At 43.0% G+C, this 21,930-nt stretch overlaps 1 protein-coding gene across 2 annotated transcripts; it reads right to left on the minus strand.

The window, feature by feature from the left end:
• Positions 1-167: 167 nt before the first annotated feature.
• LOC115408832 (sodium- and chloride-dependent taurine transporter-like) lies at positions 168-16,934 on the minus strand. 2 transcript variants are annotated; one of them, XM_030119772.1, is made up of 14 exons: positions 16,802-16,934; positions 12,575-12,804; positions 12,343-12,477; positions 9,554-9,788; positions 8,883-9,015; positions 8,199-8,333; positions 7,747-7,850; positions 7,465-7,589; positions 5,987-6,099; positions 4,709-4,846; positions 4,188-4,290; positions 2,747-2,847; positions 2,500-2,670; positions 168-1,905 (listed from the first exon to the last, which is right to left on the minus strand). In XM_030119772.1, exons 2-14 carry the CDS (start codon positions 12,801-12,803, stop codon positions 1,750-1,752), a joined length of 1,878 nt encoding a protein of 625 aa, XP_029975632.1. In that variant the 5' UTR covers position 12,804; positions 16,802-16,934; the 3' UTR covers positions 168-1,749. The 2 variants fall into 2 exon arrangements, with proteins under 2 accessions (XP_029975632.1, XP_029975631.1); XM_030119771.1 differs by lacking the exon at positions 16,802-16,934 and adding an exon at positions 14,704-14,882.
• Positions 16,935-21,930: the final 4,996 nt, after the last annotated feature.

Raw genomic sequence — 21,930 nt, forward strand, 5'->3', positions numbered from 1 at the left:
CAAAGTTTCAACTGCTTTGAATCACTGGTCGATAGTTTTCACATTATGAGATTCGATTGTTAATGACTGCTTGGATGAACTCCTGGTTTGATTGAAAGTGTAGTGTATTATGCTCATTCAACACTGTGATCATTTCCATATGAAGAAAAAGCACCACGACAGATGAATCCAAAGGAAAGGATGTTTATTTATTCTATAACCAATTGATGCAATGTGCATCTCAAAGGGGGGGAAACAGAGACAAAAATACTTTGGTACATTTTAATTTCCGTGTCGGTTTTTTTGTGGAGAAATCAGCGCAGTGCAGAGGTGACTCCTGCACATGCTTCAGGGAAATCCTTCAGATTTAGTCTTTAGCTGATGCCTCGTTACGTTATTGCACACTGAAAAAAATGTCATCTGGGCTCACAACAGCTGATGATTAGAAAACAACAATGGTGAGATTTCAATAAAATAATGAGTCAGTGGTGGTGTTCAGATGATGCACAGTATAAAATTGTTACAAAAAGGCATATGTGATTTACAAACAATTCAAATTCTACAATACAAATGTAACCCAACATTAGAAACTAGAATCCAGTGGTAGTCTTGCGGAGCAGGTTTCGCTACTTAACATGAGCACAATGAAGAGAGAGAGAGCTGTCAGGTCGTTTAGAAAAACTTTTTCTTCCTTTTTAAATGACGTTCTCAGAGATTTCTTTAATCATTACAAATCAGAGTATTTCGAATGTCTCAAAAATCTAATCTAGTCTGATTTCTCATTGTCTTAGCAAAGAGAGTAGACGCTGTATACCAAAGTTTACCATATCAAAAAGTTAGAAGCTAAAAATATTTCCTTCTGATAATGTGTTGCATTTGTATCTGCAATGCTTTGCAGCAGCAATAAAAACAAATACTACAATACAGTTGAAACAACAGATAAAGTGCAACAAAGAGAGGTTTTGATAAATGCACTGGGACTGACTATAGTAGTCACACAGGCAGTGTACAAATACGCTAAAAAATGCCATTTCCCTTTACTCCTCACATTTCTCTTAGCTGGTTTTCAGTATTTTTGTCTCAGCTGTCGTCCACGGTCGCATGAATGCATTTCTCACAGTATTTGGCCAAGGCCTTGTTCAACTCGTAACTCAAAGGTTGTAAAGCAAAGATTAACTCTATACACTGCATACTGCCACGTGTCGCGGCTCTAAACGCTCTCAGATGCTCACGGAGGTACATTCATTTTCATTTGCGGGATGAAAAACAAGAGATTATAGAGATCGCAGGGGCAACACGACTGCCACAATCACGTGGGGGTGTTTAGGACATTTTCTACCTTTGTTCATGGTTAATCATTTATTTAATTTGCTGAATTTATGAGGAGTGAGAATTTACTCTTTTCTTCCATCACATTTAAAAAAAAAAAACAAAAAAGGCAAATACCTCATTCCCCCGGAATCAAAAGAAAGGTAGTAAACATTGAACATTTTTCTATCTCAAAATACTGCCTAAACAAAATCATTGCCAACTACAGCAACATTTGTAACATTGACAATATCAATATAGTAAAAAAAAAAAAAAAGAAAAGAAAAAAATTACAAGAGAAAAAAAAATTACAACAGTAATATATAACTCTCTTCATAGAAATCAAACCAGAGTATCTCTAACGTGAATATACTGGACAATGTAAACCTACCATTATCAAAGTTAGCAAATAGGATGATAACACAGAAAGCACATCAATCGTATTCCTCTCACAGAGAGCGCTCACATCATCGTTTCTACAATGGTGTGGGTGGGCTTCATCAAGCCATTGTTCCCGTTGGGATCCAGGGGCTGCGTCAGCTCGCTTGCCTTCACGTTGTACTCTTTGGGCCGAGAGCTCACGCCCGACTTCGCTGGAGCAGCCACCGCTTTGATCCTCTGGGGGGAAGGAGGGCAAACATCGGGTTAATCATCATCAGGAAACTGGGGCGAGTCTCAGCAGCTCAGCATCGGCGAGGAACAGTCCGCGTTACTGCTCCCAAGAGAAGACCAGGCTGATTGGAAGAAGACGGCTGAGCATTGTTTTCTACGTATTGTCCTCTGTCCTCAGCACGTTCCTCACACACATCTCCCGGATTTCACAAGTGTGCTTCAGTGTCCACATTTTACGACCAGCCTGCTCGTCTGGTTCTTCTGTGTTGCTGTTATGCAGAACTCCACAACGTAAGATCAACATATGTACTTAAGCAAACCTTTATTTGCCTAACACACATGAGGTTTGGGGAAATATGGCTTGAGAGAAGATCAGTTTCACGCTATTTATCATGAAGCTATAGCGACCTTTAAATTGGCATAACTTAGCATAAAAGCATAAAACACAGAAGCAGACATTATTCAGCACAAAACACAGTATAAAATCCACCTTCCTTCCACAAAAATGTCTTTTGCTTTCAATAAATTTATTTTTTTCAAGTGTTTCTTGTAGACAGAGCAGATGTGCAGCTTTGTAAAGAAACCGTCATGCCAGCTCACCTCGATCAGAGGTCCCTCAGATTGTAAAATCTTTATGACCATCACCATCGGGATGCAGATCATTGAGCAAAGGGCCAATCCCCAGCCCAGGCCGATGGCCCAGTCAGGGTACTCGTACACCTTGTTGTAGGTCAGCGGCTTGTACTTCACAAGGGAGAAGATGAAGCAACCCTGTGAAACAAAACGCGTGTTACTCGGGCTGCCATGAGCCGGAGACAGAGACAGTTTGCACGTCTGGAGCCCTCACCATGCAGAGAACAGGAGTGATTATGGTCCAGCTCCATTTCATCCAGGGGTTCGGTCTGTAGCCAATCATATCCTCAACTGCATCATAGAAATTATCAACTCCTGCAAAACACAAGGAGAAGGGAAGATGAAGGAAGTGAAAATGTGACTGTTACAGGGCATAACCTTTATTCCAGCACAAATAAGCAGGTTTATGAGGCCTTATCCCTGCTGTAACCCATAAACTGCGGCTTTCAGTACAACTCAGATATGCAGATATATATTGAATAAACAGTCTTGTTTTGTCACTATCTTAGTAGGTCATCAGCGGTGAGCGGCGTATTGATTGCATCCACACGAGGTGAGCAGAGTGCAGAGCAACGCATTAGTGACTGATCCGTTACCCAGGGTATCTTTGCACTGCTGCTACTACTACTACTAATTTTCTTCGACTAAATGACAGCAAAAACTCACCAAATCTAAACAAATAAACACTGATTTAAAGGCCTAAAGATGAAGTGCATCAAAAATCTTAAAAGTACTACATATGTGTAAAAACAAATGTGCAAAAAGGAGGTAGTTCAGTAAAAAGCGCAAATGCGATTTCAAAAGATAACAGTGGCTAAAATGTTTACGAAAACTGGAAAAAAAAATGTCAAAAAATGAATCTACAATGATGCAAAACTGAGAAAAGCATCACAAAGGGAAGATGTATTTTCAATGTTGATATTTTTAAGCAAAATGGCTGAAAATAACTGCTGGTCTGATTGTAGGTTGTAAGAGTTTGCAGCTTCTCTTCTTCATTCTAAAAGGCATTTTATCGTTTTAAATGTATAAAAAGAGCAGGTAACTTAAATGCTTCCAACACACCAAACTTGAAACTCTCGTCACGTGGCTCGGTGGGCTAGCATCAAGTCATGTGAGAAAAAAAGGGAAGGGGGTGGATTACAGGAAAAAGAGAAAGAAGAGAAACCTTTTGGATTCAGGATACAGTTTTTGGCTCCTTGAGGAGTTCCAACCGTCGAGTTTGGAGTCACTGATTTAAGCGACAGGATCTTTATTGTCCAGTAAGAAGAAGTCAAGAGGTTCCATGAGATTTAAACATCTTGGCCTCCGCAGACTCATTTTAAGGCTGTTTCCTTTTTTAAAATCCTGGTTTTATTCTTTAACAATAGAGGAGGAACCCAATCTGGTGGGCGGCAGCTCTGGATGGCCAATCAGAACCGAGCGGGGGGGGGACTGACTCCATCCCCACCTCAACACACCCCTGCAGTCAAATTTATTTATTACCGAGGTGTTCGAAAGACGCCACAAGGGCACCTTTGTGCACAACCGCTGAGATGACTCGAGCCTTTACACCCAACTCTTCTGGATCATTACGTTGAAAAGTGATACAGAAGCGCAGAAAGCCATCACACAGACACACACACACACACACACACAGAGGAATCATTCCCACTTACCATAAACCCAGGCTACAGCGATGCATTCGAAGAATGCAACCCACAAAAGGCACACACCACTGGCTGCATAGTAGTCAAAGAGCTGAAACACGTACATGCCACCCTGGAAAACCAGAAGACAAAGAGCTTCATTAATTATCTCTCCGATGAGTGTGGCAGGAAGGAAAGTGGCAGAGACAGAAGAAGGGATTAAAGCATGTCGGGAGGGGATTTTGAGAGCAGGACACAAGAATGCTGGCGTCTGACCAACAGAGGCAGAGTTCAACAGGTGCTAAGACGTCACGGTTCGGCGCTTAACGGAAAGCGGCATTCCAAACCGTCCAATCACACACGCGAGATGCGAGCGCTGATCGTGTCGGGAGGCCATATTTGGTCGCAACAATGCAGCGGCGGACAGGCGTGTGGAGAATGCGCGGCTTTATCTCCGCTGCGGGTCCCGACGCGCGGTCCCTCTTACTTTTTACTTAACGAGACGGAAAGCAGAAGCGCGGGACGTTTGGCGGAGCGGCCGCGGGACTTACGTTGGTCACCATGGCGAGTCCCAGGAGATAGCTCATGAAACACATCACGGCTATGAAGATCTCCCGCCGGTAACCTTTCCTGAGAAGTTCTGGATACAGATCCACAATGGAGGTGATCTGTCCTTCCACTTCAACAAACTGTGGGGACAAAAACAACTATTAAGTTCTCAGAGGACAAAAAAAATAAATAAATAAATAAAAAAAATCAATGTCTCTTTCTGAGTGCGAGCAAGCAGCTCTTGTTCTGCTTCTACAAACCAGTGATTAGAGAATAAGAGCTGTCTTTGTTTGGCTTTAATGAGAATTTAAACAAGGCTTCTCTCTGCAACACTGGTTTGTTGCTACCAAGACACAACAGAAACAACACAACAGTGAATTACTGTCCCCTGCTCCATGTCTGTATACCCCCCTACCCTTTTTTATTCCCCTCATACCGCAAAATGTCACTGCAAAAACCATATGAAACTGCTCCTATTCATCAGATCACTGCGTCTCCGTGTTCCAAAAACATGCGTCTTTGTTGAGCAATGGCAAACAAAAAGCTCTTACATAACAGCGGCATGTATGTGTGAGCGCCGCTGACAATATAAAGCATTCAGGACCGCCGATCTGCATGAGATTTACGGTCAAAAAGTGCACCCACACAGGCACCGTCGCTCCCATGGAAATAGCTGCACTCGCATGAGTATTTACACGCGCTCAAATTTAGAGCGCCGGCCTGATCTCGCACTTGGCTGAGAAGAGTAGCCGGCCATGTGCACGACTGAGTTAGCACAGGAGTAGAATTACACTTGGAGGCAGGAAATGTGATACAGCCAGAGAATCCCTCGGCGGACACTTGTGTTTTGTCTACTTAGATTATCTTATCTTAATCAAAGCTCTGCCTCATCAAAGCCGTATGGGTTGCATGCGGGCTATTATAAAATAAAATAAAAAAAAAAAAAAACAACTTTTACTCACTTAATGTTCTGGAACAACCCACTATCTTAAATTTTGGCACTGGAGGGCAGTAAAAGGAGCTATAATCCTCACACACAGCATCCGACTGCAGTAGTAAAATGCCTTTGTGGGAGCAGGCTGCTTTTCTAGTCTGCCAGTCATCTGATATCTTGGAGATGGCAGATATGGATCAGAGAGAGACGCTAAATGTGTTTTACACATTGAGGCTGGCAGGAGCCAACAAACTTAAGGGACCTCTGAGGGGCGCGTCTGGGAGTAATGGACGCTAACGCTGAATAAATCCTCATCCAGCCGCCGTGACAATAACAACACGCCCACCTGGCTGTCGAGCCCCAGGAGCAGCAGCATGATGAAGAAGAGGATGGCCCACAGCGTCGGCAGCGGCATCATGGACACTGCTTTAGGGTAGGCGATGAAGGCCAGGCCGGGACCTGGACGGAGGACAGAGAGGGGGGGGAGGGGGGGGATGGGGAGAGGGGACAGAAGACGGATTTAATATTTCTTTATCGGATTTCAGTTTGGACGTCACACTGAAGGGGACGGGGGAATAATGTAAGACGCTGAACTAGAAAGACTGGGCGGGAAAACAAAACCCAGCAGGGGAGAACGAGGACAAATCTTTTATTCCTCAGCGGCTGTAGCTATAGATTAGCTTTAGGAAAATGAAACTCCAAATGACAACCGCACCTAATGAATCTTTTACATTCACATAGTACATAAATACTGTTCCTTCAGTTCACAACATAATCAAAGCAATTTAGCAACAGATTACATTTATGGGATCGGTCTATGCTCTCCAATTCACTGATAGCTGAAACATTATGGTGAACTGTTCACTCTGCACATGACTTTAAAGTTTTCTATGTACCTAAGATGCTCTACTGCACTTTGAGGCTCACACTACACACCTACAACACATCTGAGCCGTAATCTAAAATAATCTAATCTAAACAGGACATAGCATTGGAGATTTAAGCAGAGCCATGAACCACTTCAACAGGATCTCATAAAAGCATCAGACACAGTCAGAAATCAATCAGCAGCTCCGGAGAAAACTGAAAAATATACTTTCATTTCAGTCAGTTTGAATCTGATTTCATATGCATGTAAAATCTAACATGCCGTTACAGGTTTACTCCGTTAACCATTTGATTGCAGTTCGAAATTCATTATAGCAACAGTTTATTTTGAGGTGGAAAAACAGCGAGCATGCTAGGAAAAAAAAAAAAAAAAAAGACATCTCATTTAAAAAGTCCACATTGACAAAAGAAGAGAGAACCAGGACCGCTGGCGTCCGCCTCGGGTGATCCACATGTGGTTAACAGGACCGGTCATAAATATCTCCTCAGGGTGCCAGCGCACATACAGTAATGTACATTCAGTACAGCGCTAATCCGCTGAGCAATGTGCCTCATGTTCATGTCAGGAACACGAGGGAGCGACTAAAGGACATGAAGCGGTTGGTTGTGGGACGTGTGGACACCTGGTGCCAGTGAACACCTGTAGCAATGATGATGGCTCAGCGCAGGAACTCCTTATCTCCAGCTCATCGTGCAGCTCAAAGCAAACAGCTGCTGACCAATGCGATGTGACCTGTCCTCAGAAACCGTCTCACACCGAACAATTCAGCTCTTCTGCTTCTACTCAAGGAGTGTGCAATTGCCGATACTACAGCGTTTTAGTGTCAGATATGCCAATTGCCTTTATTTTAATCTCCTTTTTTTTTTTTTCTTTTTTTTTTTTAATTTGGCAGCAGCGCCCACCATCACTGCCGCCATCACCTTTGACCCTCGTACCTGACTCTGCCACATCGGCAATGTCCACCCCTTGTTCTTGTGCCATGAAGCCCAGGACGGAAAATATTGCGAAGCCAGACACAAAACTGGTACCGCTGTTGAGGCCTCCCAGCAGCAAACAGTCCCTATGTCACACATATGTCATGGAGGTTGTTAATGAACACAAGCGGAACCGAAGTTCCCATTTCTTTTCTTTTTTTTTTTTTAACGCAACCGTCTCTGACACAAGTTGCTGTCACTACTACAGTCCTGCTGTCCGCCCCCCCCAGAAACACCGCTCACCTGTAGCAGTTGTACTTGTATTTGTTGTAGCTCCCCAGAGACGTCATGGCTCCCAAACAGATGGCATAGGAGAAGAAGATCTGGGTTCCTGCATCGATCCACACCTGAGGAGCAGACCACTGGTTGTTGGTGCATGAAGGTTAAAGTTTTAATGAAAATCCATCAAATAGCAAATGGATTTCAGCTGTGACGGTTTTAAGGTTGACAGCTGTAGAAGACAGACTTTAAATAAAGCTGCGTTTAATTAGTGTTCAATTTCTGGGTTCAATTTAATCCTTATGACTACATTTCAACTAAACAGTTGAAGTATTCAGGTCATAACAGCTCTCCCGAGCTGGTTCCTGTCATTTCATTTAAAACTCACAGTTGTGAGAGATGGTGCGGCTGTTTCACTGAAAAGCAAACCATGAGAAGCGATGCAGGCAGGAGGAAGACGTGCTTTTGGATCGTACCTCCGGGTCTTTTAGGCGAGTTACATTTGGGTAAAGGTAAAATTTAATTCCTTCGGCCGCTCCAGGCAGGGTGACGCCGCGCACCAGCAGCACAATTAGCATCACAAATGGAAAAGTGGCCGTTATGTACACCACCTGCAGAGGAGAGCAGAGCGAAAACGCTGATCAACAGGCATGTGACTGCTTCGATAAACAGAGATAAACAGTCACGTCTTTTCAGATCCTCATGTGTAAGTCACATTTATCTGACTGTAGAACAAAAGAAGCACTGTTTGTACAGTATAATTTTTTTTCCCTCTGCGTTAAATATTAAAACATAGAAGTCCATATGTTTCTTGCTCATTACACCAGATAAACACTTGTCACATGATGAGTCATGTTCTGGTTAAAGATTAAACACTTTTAAGGCACATGTGTTACTATCATAAGCTCTGCAAATAAATAAAGACATAAATTAATATTTGATCCTTCTCTTTTGGCTCTGCTCTGCTAACAGAAAGGAAGCGGTGGCAGTAGAACGTTTACAACCAACAGCGTGTCAGGTCAGATTAGACTTCTACGATAAAGCGGGACTTGTGTCTTAAAATCGACCTTATCTCCCGGCGTGTGGGTAAAAAGTGAAAGATCAAACCGTTGACCAGGTAGCACAATAAGGACAGGATGTGTCTACGCCTCCGCACTCACTTTCCCAGTGGACTTGACTCCCTTCCAGATACAGAAGAAGCAGATAACCCATACTGCCAGGAGACAGAGGGCCAAGTCCCACTTCAGGGGCCCGATGTCCTCGATTCCAGAGGAGATGCTCAGAACGTTTCGTCTGCAGGAGAAATAGGTGCACGTGACACGTTAAGCAGCAGTTTATGGGGCTGGAAACAGAGGCGGCTGGTAAATACTGTGGGTCATGTGACCACTGCAGCCCACAGTAGTATCTATGGAAAGCACAAATAAAGAGATCACAAACAATCCAGATTGGGTCTTTCTCTACTGGTCTGCAGCTCAGAGTCTGCAACTGTTTTGGAAGACTTCTTCTGAAACTCTCCTTTTTTTACCATTTACTTTAATCAGTTTTACTCATACCACCGAATAGCCAAGAGAAAAAAATACTTTCCACTTGGTTTTTAGATCAATTTCATAACCAGATTGACCAAACTTTGAACTGCCTTGTTGATAATGAAACTGCCTTGCAAAAAAAAAAAGTTTATAAAACAGAGATAAAGAACTGATGCTGTATAAAAGCAAACGTTACCTTTTGCATGAATTGTGCTTGTTCAAACACATTTACGCAAGTGAGATAAAGAAAGCACTTTGGCATACTCGGAAAGAGGGAGCTGGGCACGCTGCCGCTGGATACTCACTCCCAGAACTCGGTGACGGGGGAGGTGAAGTTGGTAATGTTGGCCGCCAGCCAGAGGGTCTTGTTCTTGCGGACTGTGTCCTCTATGCAGTGCTCTGTGTTCCACGGCTGCTTGCATTTTGCCCAGGGGAGCTCGGGCTGAAAGCACTGGAACAGGTAGTAGAGTCCCCAAGCCAAGATCACGATGTAGTAGATGTTCAACAAGGACACGATCACAATAGACGCATAACCGATACCTGCAGACAAAACCAAAGAGAGAGAGAGAGAGGGAAGATTTCAGGATCAGCTCAAGAATACCACCACGGTTTCCATCAGCTGCCTCTTTAAAAATCTGCAGACACACAGCAGTCTCCTTCGACCCCTTGATGGCTATATTTCTAGGATTCAACATCCGTTTGCCTGTTTGTGGCGTCCAACAGAAGTCTAGAAACCCTCTAAATAATCCACTACGTTGGCCAGCTGGCTGCTTGATTAGTTAAAGGCTGAGCTGTTTGATGCCGTCTTTGGCGGCCAGAAACACCTCTGAAAAGCACATTGTAGGTGAACAAAAGCCGGAAATTCAAACAATGGCATGAAAGGCTCAACGAATCTCTTTAGACTACAGAGATGAATAATGACTCGGGGTTTATTGCTACAAGCGGCCACATTAATTAAAAACTGTGATCCCTGGGGAAGAATCACTATTTCCACTTTAACAGAGGCTTAAACTGAATTTTCTTACATTTTATTAGAGTTGGGTGCCGCTTCCCTATCTGCTGAAGTATATTTCTGACCACATCCTATCACTTAATGAATCTGAAAGGGATCAGACATAAACATGACGCCTTCATTTAAACCTCAAACTTAAGCTGGTTTGAAAATGAGAGGAAATGTCCTGAGCTTGACGCACCTATCTACTGTTATAATGTCCTTAGTGTTTTCGAGCTATATTTAGATGACTTTGCCACAGACCTGGACTCAGAAATCCCTGGTACTCTTCCACTGCTTGGGGATATTTTTAAACTCATCATCTCTATTGCCCCCACCTCCTCATTCCCGCATTCCAAATGCAAAGTGATAGACGAGTCAATGCCGACAGCTGTGCACGCGAACTCTGCCCAGAGCTGCTGAACCGTGCGCAAAGTTCCGGGCTTACGGAGTAACAGAAAGAGGTGTGAAGGTGTGGGAGGAACAATAGCGCCATATGTGCCCGGTAAGTTGCGGACTTTCTCTGGGCCGGGCCAGACGCCGCGACAGATGGACGGACGGCAGCCGTCAGCGTTCTGCGAGCGGCGGGCAGCATCTGCAGCTGATCGCCATTGGTTGCCATGCAGTTTCCTCCCTTTTTCATGTGACGCCCGACGCCTGACGCCCCCCCCCCCCCGCCACCACCACCACCATCGTTTGAACATGAGTAAGGCCATCACGGCAGCTGCTGACGGTGCGGTGCCTCCACGCTTGTCTACAGCTGTCAATCGAATGTAAAGGTCCGCGTGCAAGAGCAGTGAGAAGGCCAAGTGTGTGTTTGGAGTCCGAGGCTTGTGGGGACAGGGAACCTGAGGGGGAATGCGACTGTGGCAACACTGTCACAGAAGATGTACAGTATTTATAATCTCTCATAAACTGAAACAAAACACATAGCCACATAGCAACCCGCGTTCACACACCTACCCCTACACATTGCTAGGCAACCCCTGTGTTTTTATTCCCGTCTGTTTCCATGGCGACCAAGAAGTCATCAGTGCACATCACACGTGCACCAAATCCGCAACTTTAGACGTGCTTCCGAGGACTCATGAAGTTACAATTCGGGAAAGCCCCATTTTTAAATTGGGAGTATTCACATGACAAGAAGAAAGAGCCAACAATATCACCACCAAGACATCTGCAGAAAAATGACAAACAACGTTGTCATCACGTATATTATCTGACACGCAGACGTGATGACGCTCGGAAGGTCGATCCTATTTCTGCACCTCACGTCTACATATTTAGAGCCACTGCCGTTCGCTTGTAACTGGAAAGCTATGTGGGCTTGGTTAATAAAGTCTGGCTATTTTCACTTCAACAATAATAAAGTAGGTTTAAAACAAAGTACAATGTAAAGAAATTAAATGCAGATGCACAAATGCTGCATGAAGCGTTGCCTCAGAAACTTCCAATGTTCCTGTTGTGTAAAATTAGGGGTATTTTCTATTCCATTCTTAGTCGTCTGAAATTTCCACTTCACTGGGGAAAACACCTTTAACTTGTTTTACCTTTTATTTTTCTGTTTGCTTCCATGTGCATCCCCCAGGTCCAGAATTCACATAAAGGTAAACAGAAATTTTCCCTGTAGGGTTGACAGAACCGGCAGAACTCCTGCTCCGCTCTGTCTGCAAATGTTTGGCTTCAACGTAATGTTTAAACAATCAAACTCATTTTCAACAACATACAAGTCTGGTAATGCGTTAGGAGTTTCTTTGACTTGTGAAAATATAATTCTGACAGGCTCAAAGCAGACTACTGACCCAGTGGCTCGGCCTCCCTGTGACCGATGCCTCTCTTGGCAGATATGTGATTATTCATCTATTGTGTGACATGGATAACAAAACACAAAATGGACGGATGAGGGACGTCTGTTCACACTGTGAACTCAGAGCTTAATGTGAAACTAAAGAACACTGGAAGCAAAAATCCTCTTCTGACAAATGAGGCTTCGTTCCCTGTGTTAAATATTAAATGTTGCTGTCAGATATGATTAGTGTTGCGATGTGGAACTCCTTCCTTGCTTGTGCTTCTGTGGGAGAGGACGCCTGTGTTTGGACTAACCAGTGAAGATGGGGCACAGTTTGCCCCAGCAGGTGATCCCTCCTTCAGAGGTGTACTGGCCCAGTGCCACTTCCAGGAAAAACACAGGCAGGCCACCCCCGAACAGGAAGATAGTGTAAGGGATGAGAAAAGCACCTGGGGGAGGAAAAAGAAAAAAAAAAAAAAAAGATGCGTGAATGATCTTTACTCAAATCGTCATGTTGGAGGGGTAACGTAAGGGTCTTCTGCTTACCTCCACCATTTTTATAACAAAGATAAGGGAATCTCCAAACGTTTCCTAATCCGACAAAGCCTCCCGCGACGGACAGGACAAAGTCGAGCTTACTGGCCCACTTCTCCCTCTGAGGGGCCTTGCCTTCGGCCTCGTCCTCGGGCCGCGTGCCTGGGCTCTTCCCAGGTGAAGGTTTCAGGGTGTCCTTATGAAAGTCCTTCAGGCATTGGAGCTTCTCTTTTTGTGCCATGCTGCAGACGTGAGAAAAAGAAAGGACAACGCATTAAAGCAGGAGAGGCAGGCAAAGGTGAGACGGATGACACTCGAGAGAGAGCGAGAGGAGCATTAGGGAGATAAAGCCGTCTCCTGATTCAGTTGCAGCTTGTTGTGTGTGCACATGATATACAGAACAACGCTCGGTAATCTCACTAATCTGAGCAACTGATGCATGGAGGTCACACACACACACACACACACACACTGGGGAGGTGTTTGGTGAGCCGTTTCTGGACGTGAACAAGTGATTCTGAAGTGAAGTGAAAACAATTCCACGCTCGTCATCCTGGGCAATAAAGTTTGTGCCAGTTTCACTACGTTTATGAGTCAATAAACGCGACGCGGTCTGCAAAACACACGTTAATGGAGCTCCTAAACACCCACAGTGTTTTCTTAATCTGCCTATTTAATCCAGCAAATCGACCTCAGTATCTACATAAAAACAGAATAAAGTAGTTATATTGAAACCTGTACAATTAAAAGTGGAAGTTTTTTTGTGTGTTTTGTTTTTTGGGGAGTTTTTTTTCTTCCATCTCACATCTGAGTGGATCTTCTGCTCAGAGGGGGGCACATTGTCGCTAAAGGAAAAGGAAGGGATGGCTGAGAACGATACGCGTCTTTAAAGACCTCACCTGATCCTAGAGAACAGTTCTTTTTCTTTTTAGCTCCCTCTTCTGCTACGGCATCAGCGACTGATCCAAATTTAGAGAGGGAGATATGCCTCTGGTTTTCCAAAGAGCCGGCTCCTCTCAGGAAGCTCCAACACCTTGAGTTCGCTCGAGTGTTTACAACGTAAAGCCCCTTTCCAAGAAAGACGGGATTTGTTATTACTGACTGACGTGTCCCTCACGGGACAGAAATAACTGATTATGACACACCACAACAGAATATTATTTAAGCTATCGGCATGACATAAAGACGTTCCTTCATTATTGGATTAGTTATCATGCAAGTGACAAAGGCTTCCTCATTTATCAGGTTAGCTTAAAATGGAGAAGAAGTTGCCAGACCAAGATAAAGTACTTCCTCTTAACTTCTGACAAAAGGACATGTTGTACAGAAGGAAAAAAAAAAATCCACTTATAGAACTGACATGAGTTTTTTTTTTTCTTGTTGAGAACATGTGAAGCAATTAGAAATGGTGGCAATAAATGAAGGATTCTTATTCAGAGCATAAAAACAATCGTGACATTGAGAAAAACTGCCAGAAATGGACACATAAAAAAAAAAAAGAAGAAGAAGAAGAAGAAGAAGAGGACTTCTGATAGTTCTCATGTTCCTGCTGGGAACTCTGTGTCTTCTCACTTCATTAGCACTGTGCGCTCACTGTGACCCATCATTTTGCAGCATTTCTGTCTTCCTGTTATGCATGACAAGTCAACTTGAACCGCTTTCCATTCTCAAACCTCCTTACATAACTGGATCAGGTCTTGCCCACTCCGTCTCTCATTCTGTTTCCTCTCTTTTATCCCTTTCCCCCCCCCCTCTCTCTTCCCTCTCCTCTGCTCTGCGTATACGTTCTCACCTGCCTGCGTGGTTTCAGGAAAGCTCCGCGTCCCAAAAATAAGACCTAATGAAACGCTGCCCTTGAGATTCAAACTCCTTCACTGTGTCAATTCAACAGGAAAACATCAGTCCTTATTTTCCTTATGTCTACGCAAATCTCAAAATGCAACTATAAAGGTCATTTTCAGATCTGCCACTTCATATTGAGTCCTTTAACATATAAATAAATCTTTACGCCCTAAAGAACACATTCGATTTCCTTTGATTTGACTATTTTTAAACTCTTGTAAAGACAAAAAAACACAATCAGACAAAAACACACTGAAACCAAGTCTCCCCTGTCTTGGAAAGCAAATGAGAAAACTTACATTTCCTTCATGGCTGCGGCTATGTATAGTGTTCCTCTCTCTCAGCTGTCACCATTCCTCTGTACTGAATGCCTTTATGCCGACACGGGTCAGAAGAAGTGGAGCTGACAGTATGGCCCGCCCCTTGGCTAAAGACAATTAAATCCAAAGTGGAGATTGGACGCAGCCTCGCTGTGACAGACAACTCAGGTACCAACGTGGGAGACTGTAAATTTCCACTTACCACTACTCCCTGCCCACAAACATACACCCGGCCAAGTGGGGAGGGCGGGAGGGGGGGAGTGAGCGTGTGTGTGAGAGTGTGTGTGACACAAGCAATGCATACACTCATGCTTCTTATTCATGCTGAAGGCATGGAGGACATTTCAGAGGAGAAACACTGAGCTGGGTCTTCACTGGAAGTTTCCTTTTAAAATATAATGAGTTCAAATGTGGACTGAACTCCTGTGTGTGGATTTGGTGCCGAGGTGTTCCATAACGACACCCCTTTCACAGCATCACCGTCACACTTCCAAGCATCTCGACAACTATTTCTATTTAAGAGTACGCCGCGATCACTGTTTGTAAGGGGAACTTGAATTGCTGTACTGCTCATGACAACCAGTTTGTTATCTGGGAAATGTAAACCAGTACGGTATCAGCTCATAACAATGCCTAATAGGGTAATGCGTCTCCTCTGCTCGTCCAGGTCCTGCTCGGAGGCTGCTGGCTGCTCATGGAGCTCACAGTAACAACACGAAGGCTGCAGCACAGCGCTCAATTAAAAACTGATAGATTCCTCTGCACTGATAAACGGGGACGGCCAGAGGGAAAAGAATCAGCTGATGACAAACTGTCATTTAAACCCTGCACATATTCACACACACACACACACACGCTCACCTTTGACACCTCTTAGCTTTGCACAGTCATAGTCCATCGTATTTTGGTCAGTCAGAGGCATGCTCCTCATACTATTTTGGTTATGTAACCTTTGACAAACGCCATCGTGTAATCTTTTGAACGACAGACAGCAGAACAGGATTTGTATTTTCATGTGTAGACACATGCAAATGCTGGTAAAAGTCACAAAAACCCTGCAAGCGTTTGAATATTGCTGGAAAGTATGTGCACACTTCTGTCTTTCACCCTCACAAAAATGATATTTCCCTCCTGGTTGCAGGATCTCTTTCGAGGAATTTGACATTTTAAATTAGAAACACTGGAAAACAGTAATAGAAATGAAGTTCTGAAAGCCATTTGGGTTGTTAATTATATTAAAGCACGTGTTTTTCTACATTAGATCAGCTAGAAATAGTTTCTGACCATTTCTGATGCAAGCGATCCAATTTCACAATAATTTACAAAACTGTTTACTGTCACAGTCAGACTCTCCCTATCAATACAGGACAAAAGTATTATTTTCCCGCGGGGTAATCATTCACAGAACCTGAGGGAAAACAGCTATCCATTTTTACAGTTTCATTTTCTTATTACCTGCAGCTAAAAGAGGTGCAACAACCCCTGAGGTTTTATCTGTTGAGAGGGCGGATTGGGGTTATTGAAGGGCTTGTGTCAATCAATCATACACTGGACCAGGAGGAGACACAACAAGTAGGTTAAGTATGTGCCGGTAAGCATAAGATATAAGCTAGTAAACACCTTAGTTCATCAGACCTACTTGAGCAGGGTCCTGTAAGACTCTCAAGTCATTCAGAGTGAAGGTGCACCTGCAACACACACACGTATCAGAAGGCGCTGTGAAGGCCGGGCGTACCTGAACGCATCACGGCAACCTCCAAAAACACTGAGATCCAGACTCATCTGCCTCTCCAACATGAAAACCACTGGAGAAAAGTCCAGGACGGGGTTTAAACACAGCAGGATTGTCTTTTACAGCGTCGCAGAAATAGGACAAAGCATCATGCCATAAACAAATTGTCAGATAAATGTTGATATTAATGTAAAAACAACCGACATGTCACTTAACACATCATTTAAAAACAGCTTCACAGCACAGATCTACAACATCTCCATCGCACATTTTGTGTTTTTTTTTTTAAATTAAAATATTATCAAGCTCTTTTATTCTGTGATTAATTAGAAGGTCCGTGATTACCTGCCCTCTTGCTGTCCCTGGAGGTGTTACGGTCAAAGCGGTGCTCTGCTACAGTTTATTCCCCTTTATGTGGGACCATTGTTTGTATGAGCCTCTGGTGCGCCTTTCATATCAGTTTGAGTGGAAAATCACCAGCTTCTCCATGCAACAATTTCTTAAAGCGACAGCCTCCCAGCGTCCGCCCCCCCACCTGCACATTTTACGACGGTTCAGGCACAAAACACACAAAACTGGGGCTGCTGCCGGAACGGTGCACTGAAGAACCGTTTCCCTCAACACTGGTACGAAAGAAGTGAATGCACTTGGGGGATGAGCAGGGCAGGGTATGGAAGGCGCCCTTCAAAACGCATCATACGATAGATAATACAAACATAACAAAAATTATTCAAACGATCAGTTACGTTTCAAATCTGTTAATTCACTTAGTTAATACTAACACTAATACTAATACAAATAATAATATTAATAATAAATTCTACTTAATTTTACTTAATCATTTTTAGGCAAAAAAATTCAATAAAAAAAAGTGAACAATATGAAAGAGCTAATTTTTCTGCAACAATATAGTTGATTAAAAAATGTCATTGATCAAAAAGTTATTTGTCATTGAAAGCTTTTCTTCATGTCTGGTCTGCTTTCACAGGCATTTTTTCAAAGATCATTTTTTTTATAACATTTTTTTTTCATGATAACAATACTATCCCTGTTTTAGCTCCATAACGTGCTTTTTTTTTCCTTTCCTTTTTTTTCGGTGACCGCATGAAACTAGCTTTAATAGTAACACAGAGGGAGTTTTGCTCTTAAATCATCTGTGATAATGATGTTTCCATATTCCAAGTCCTGGTCATCTCTAAAGATGTTTATTAATGCATCAGATCTTGCGTGTTTTGTAGTAGGATAATGTTTTAAATTGCAGAGCTTTTACTGTTTGTGCACAGCTGTTATGGGCTTGATCTACCGATTGCGCTAAATAATGGATCTGTAGGGCACATATTGCTCAATATGTCTGATTATTGCTCAACTGTGCAAGCATTCACACAGCACCTTTGGGTCATGGTACAATCAGCCTCATCGTTTCACTTAGTTTTATTGTAACTTTATCTTGTCTTTTCTCATAATTCTCTGTTTGTTGTTTCATTTTGCTTGTTTGCTATTCATAATTTTGACACTGAATTGAATTTATAATTAAAAGTTTTACAAATTCAAGTTTGAGTAGACTTATGAATTTCAAATAAGTGTCCCGCCTCTGACATCTGGCACCAGGAGGAGACTCTTTTTTATATCAAAAGTTTTAATTGCCTTTAAAATTTGCTGCACATGTTGATGTTCCCTGAGAGATGAACAAGCCGATCCACAGCAGACATTTCGACATGTGATGGCTGGAAAAGCATGAGTCTGCCTAATGACATTAAGGATGGCTCTGTTCCACTGAGGCATCGCAGTAAGCCATGGCATTGTGCCATTAATACTATTCTGTGAAGCCGGTTGGAAGTCCCATTTTCACCACCAATACCTGATTTTACCCTGCTGTATCAGCAGTAGGACAAATATTCATTGTGATTTTTGTGACAATCTCATCAACACTCATCCAACAACTCATCATCAGACATTCCTCCAGCTGCTCGTTGATATATTTATCACTAACAGGCTGAACTAAGATGGTAAACATCACATGTGTCTGATGTCAACATGTTAGCATCCAGCAGCATGGATGTACTTGTTCACATGAGCGTTGATGGATATTTGAAGTTATTTTCAACTCTGTCATAATGGATGCTTTAAGTCGTGAAAAAGTACATTGAACAATTGAAATTGCTTAACTGCATTACCTAATGCAGTACGAATCGATCAATTTGTTTCAAATGGTATCTGAAATAATTAAATGTGAAATATTTGAAGCATTTCTTCCCTTTATTATTACTGTGTTTTCCAGACTGGAATCACTGGGGCTGGAGCCCGTCCCAGCAGACATCAGGTGAAAGACACTCTGGATCATGATTATCACAAAGAAGAAAGACAATCTCTCTCTCACACACTTTCAAACCATTACCCAATCAGCAGACCCCGCAAGCATGGCTTTGGATCATGGGATGACGCTGGAGAGGGCAGAGCAAAGCCACACAAGGTACAATGAGAACATGCAAGGGGATTTGAGCCTAGTCACTTTTGCTGTGAGGTGACAGTGTCTACCACTACTCCAGTCAGTGTGTCACCCCAGAGTTTATTACAGAAGAAGTGGTAACGATCAGGAAGTGTTTGTCACGTCTTAAATGATTGTATTCTTATTATCATGAATATGACATATTGCATATTATATTGTTTAATTATTATCCTATTTAGAGATCGCTCCCACTGACTTCAGATTAATGATCATGTTCATTATCAGTTATACACTGAAAAACCTGCATGAACTGTTAATTGAAACATTTTGGATCGGCCACATAAAAACAGCAGGACTTAAAAATCCACTTGGTCCGGTTCAAAAGCTGAATAAGTGTCCATATGGACTCTTACTGTCATTTTCCAAGATTATAACTTCTTTCCTTCTTATAGAGTTCACATTATTGTGAAGAAATTTCCGTTTTAGACTGAATCTTTTTTCTGTCACTTTTTTCCTGGTGGTTTCTGCTGTACTTGCATGTTTCTTCATTAGTCTCAGAAGCCACATTTCATGTCAATCTTTCAAAGAAAAGTGTGTTTCAAAGCGCCTCACTCCCGGTGCAGTTTCACCCCGCGGAGAAGAAAAGCTCTGTCAGCAGGACACAAATACTTTCTGATGCCCGAGGGTGAAATGGTGAGGAAACAGGAAAGGAACCGGGGTGGAAAGAAAAGCAAGTTTGGGAGCTCAGTGTTAGTAACTGTGACAAAAACTGATCCTGAATCTAAAACAGCTGACCCCACTGCAGAGAGAGAGAGAGAGAGAGAAAGAGAGAGAGAAAGCTTTAACTGGAAAAATATACATTGGAAAATCTCAAAGTTTTGTGAATTTCTTTTCTTTTCTTTTATTTGATTTTTTTTTTTCTTGTTTAATTTATGTTTACCTGTTCAAAATAAAGTGCAAACTCAATCTCAAAGTGTTACAAAGTGTCAAAAATTTTCTTGTACTTTTCCAGTTTGCATTTTTGCAACTCTAGTTTCAGAGAGCGGCACGCGAGGACAGCGGTCACTACTCCACCAGGCTGACAGGCTTTGAAGTTTGCACATTCTCCCTGAGCATGTCTCCCTCGATATTCCTCAGGAGTCAGCTGATGTCTCTGAATGAGCTGTTGGTGGGAAAGCCTGTGAGTGCTTGCCCCTCTTCCCGGCCGCCTAACCTTTGCCCTTTGAGAGATGACCTTTGCTCCAGCTCACTGTCAGCATTATAGTTTGGATGAAGAGATATTGAGGATGGAGACATCAGACAGTACACAAACTGACTCATCGCACTTCATCCCTTAACATTTTTTTGTTTCTAATTTGATCAGTTAGACCTGCTGTCTGTATCAAGTATCCTGTTAAGTGTATTATAGTGCTTTAAGAATTGGATGTGAAGCAGTCAGGGATGTTTTGTGATACTCTGAGGCCAAGTAAAACTGGACATTTAGTATTATTATGAAGACACAGGAGGCTGAAGACAGCGAATTGCATTTGATTGTATGAGTGAGGAACTGCGGTGCTTTCGAGTGCTAAAAATCTGGCTGCCTGTTTACATTGGAAGGGCCCGGGGCCAGAGGTTGTTGTCCTGGATAGATTTAGCCTGTCTTTTGTTAGAGGTCTGTCTAAGGGCAGAACAGTCACATGGTGACGGTGTAATCCTGTCTCACATGCAGACGCTGTTTGTATCTCTCCGCAGAGCTGGCTGTGTTCTCCACGGGCAACCTTGTGACTCACCTCCGGTGCAGCATTATATTATGATTTACTCAAACACACAAGCAAGACAGATAAATGAATAAGGTTGAGAGGAACGAGCACCTGACCTGCATGCAGAAGATACAGCCACTGAAATTGAGATAGTTTTTTTTTTTTTTGCGATGTACAGATTTGCAGATATATTTACTCTGTTTTCTCAGGGAGCCTGCAGGCTTGGACAAAGCTGACTAATACGACCACTGCTCGCTTGCTTGTCTGTCCCCTGCTGCTAATACTTCAAGGGAGCATGTAAGGCTTAATCCCATATTACTGTGGCTATGTTAAGTGTAAGCATCTGACTGTCACACTTCCAAACGCTGCCTTCGCGCAGACCAGGGAGATAAACAGAATTCCTGGCTGATAAGCCTGAGCTGCAACTAGTATTTTTGAAACTTTATAGCCATCTTTTGCGGCGCGTTTGCATTACACGGCCGAAGAAACACGGGGAAAAGAGAGTGGACGCTCTTGCTGCCTCACTTCAAGACAATCCTATCAAGAGATTTTCTTGGGGAGAGCCTGCCGTTCAGTTCAGCGTACAGTCTTTACCATTTCTTACATAATGACTGGCTACACTACGCTGGTCTGAGCATTAAGTCTGTCATGAAAAGTAAACTCAGGACGTCTCTGGAGCCAAACTAGGATTGAAAGAACAGCAGAAAGAGATAAAAAGGAATTTTTATCTCAGAGCTGCATGGAAGAGAGTTGTGCAGCTGTATTTTTCGTTCATAGTGAAAGATTTAAAAGAAAATAAAAGTGGGCTATAAGACGGAGAGAAGACGTGACTGAGACAAAGCCTTTCAGGTCACTCTAGTTAAGTATGGGCTTACCGTCCCCCATCCCCCCCTCCCGCCCTCCCTCTCACTCTCTGATTGGATGGTTTCATCGTTGGACAGTTTGCTCGGTAGTTGATTTGTCGGTCAGTTGGACTCGTCAGTTGACCGGTTAGTTGGTTGGCTGTCAGTTAATTAGGGAGTTGGTCGATCATTAAGCCGTCTGCGTTGAAGTAATATCCAAAATCCACTGCTGCAAAACCTTTCACTAGTGATACTGATGCATCTAAACAACACTGGATGCTTTTTTTTTACTTGTAGTATTCATTTGACGTCTGTTGCTGTAAGTGGTTGAAATAAATCGAAACAAACAGAGAATATAGGTGTTTCTGAATCCCCCCGTCCGGTTTCTTGCTTTGCAGATCTCACAGTCACGTCTGTGAGTCACAGTGCCATGACTCACAGGCCGTG

This window comes from Salarias fasciatus, chromosome 20 (genome assembly GCF_902148845.1).
Source record: "Salarias fasciatus chromosome 20, fSalaFa1.1, whole genome shotgun sequence".
In the NCBI taxonomy this organism is placed as follows: domain Eukaryota; kingdom Metazoa; phylum Chordata; class Actinopteri; order Blenniiformes; family Blenniidae; genus Salarias; species Salarias fasciatus.

Bases quoted from the DNA above. Each gene is read 5' to 3' on its own strand.
- LOC115408832 (XM_030119771.1), bottom strand. The intron at 8,334-8,882 runs GTGAGTGCGGAG...TCTCCTCTGCAG, and splicing joins GAGTCAAGTCCACTGGGAAA to GTGGTGTACATAACGGCCAC. The intron at 4,291-4,708 runs GTAAGTCCCGCG...CTGGTTTTCCAG, and splicing joins GACTCGCCATGGTGACCAAC to GGTGGCATGTACGTGTTTCA.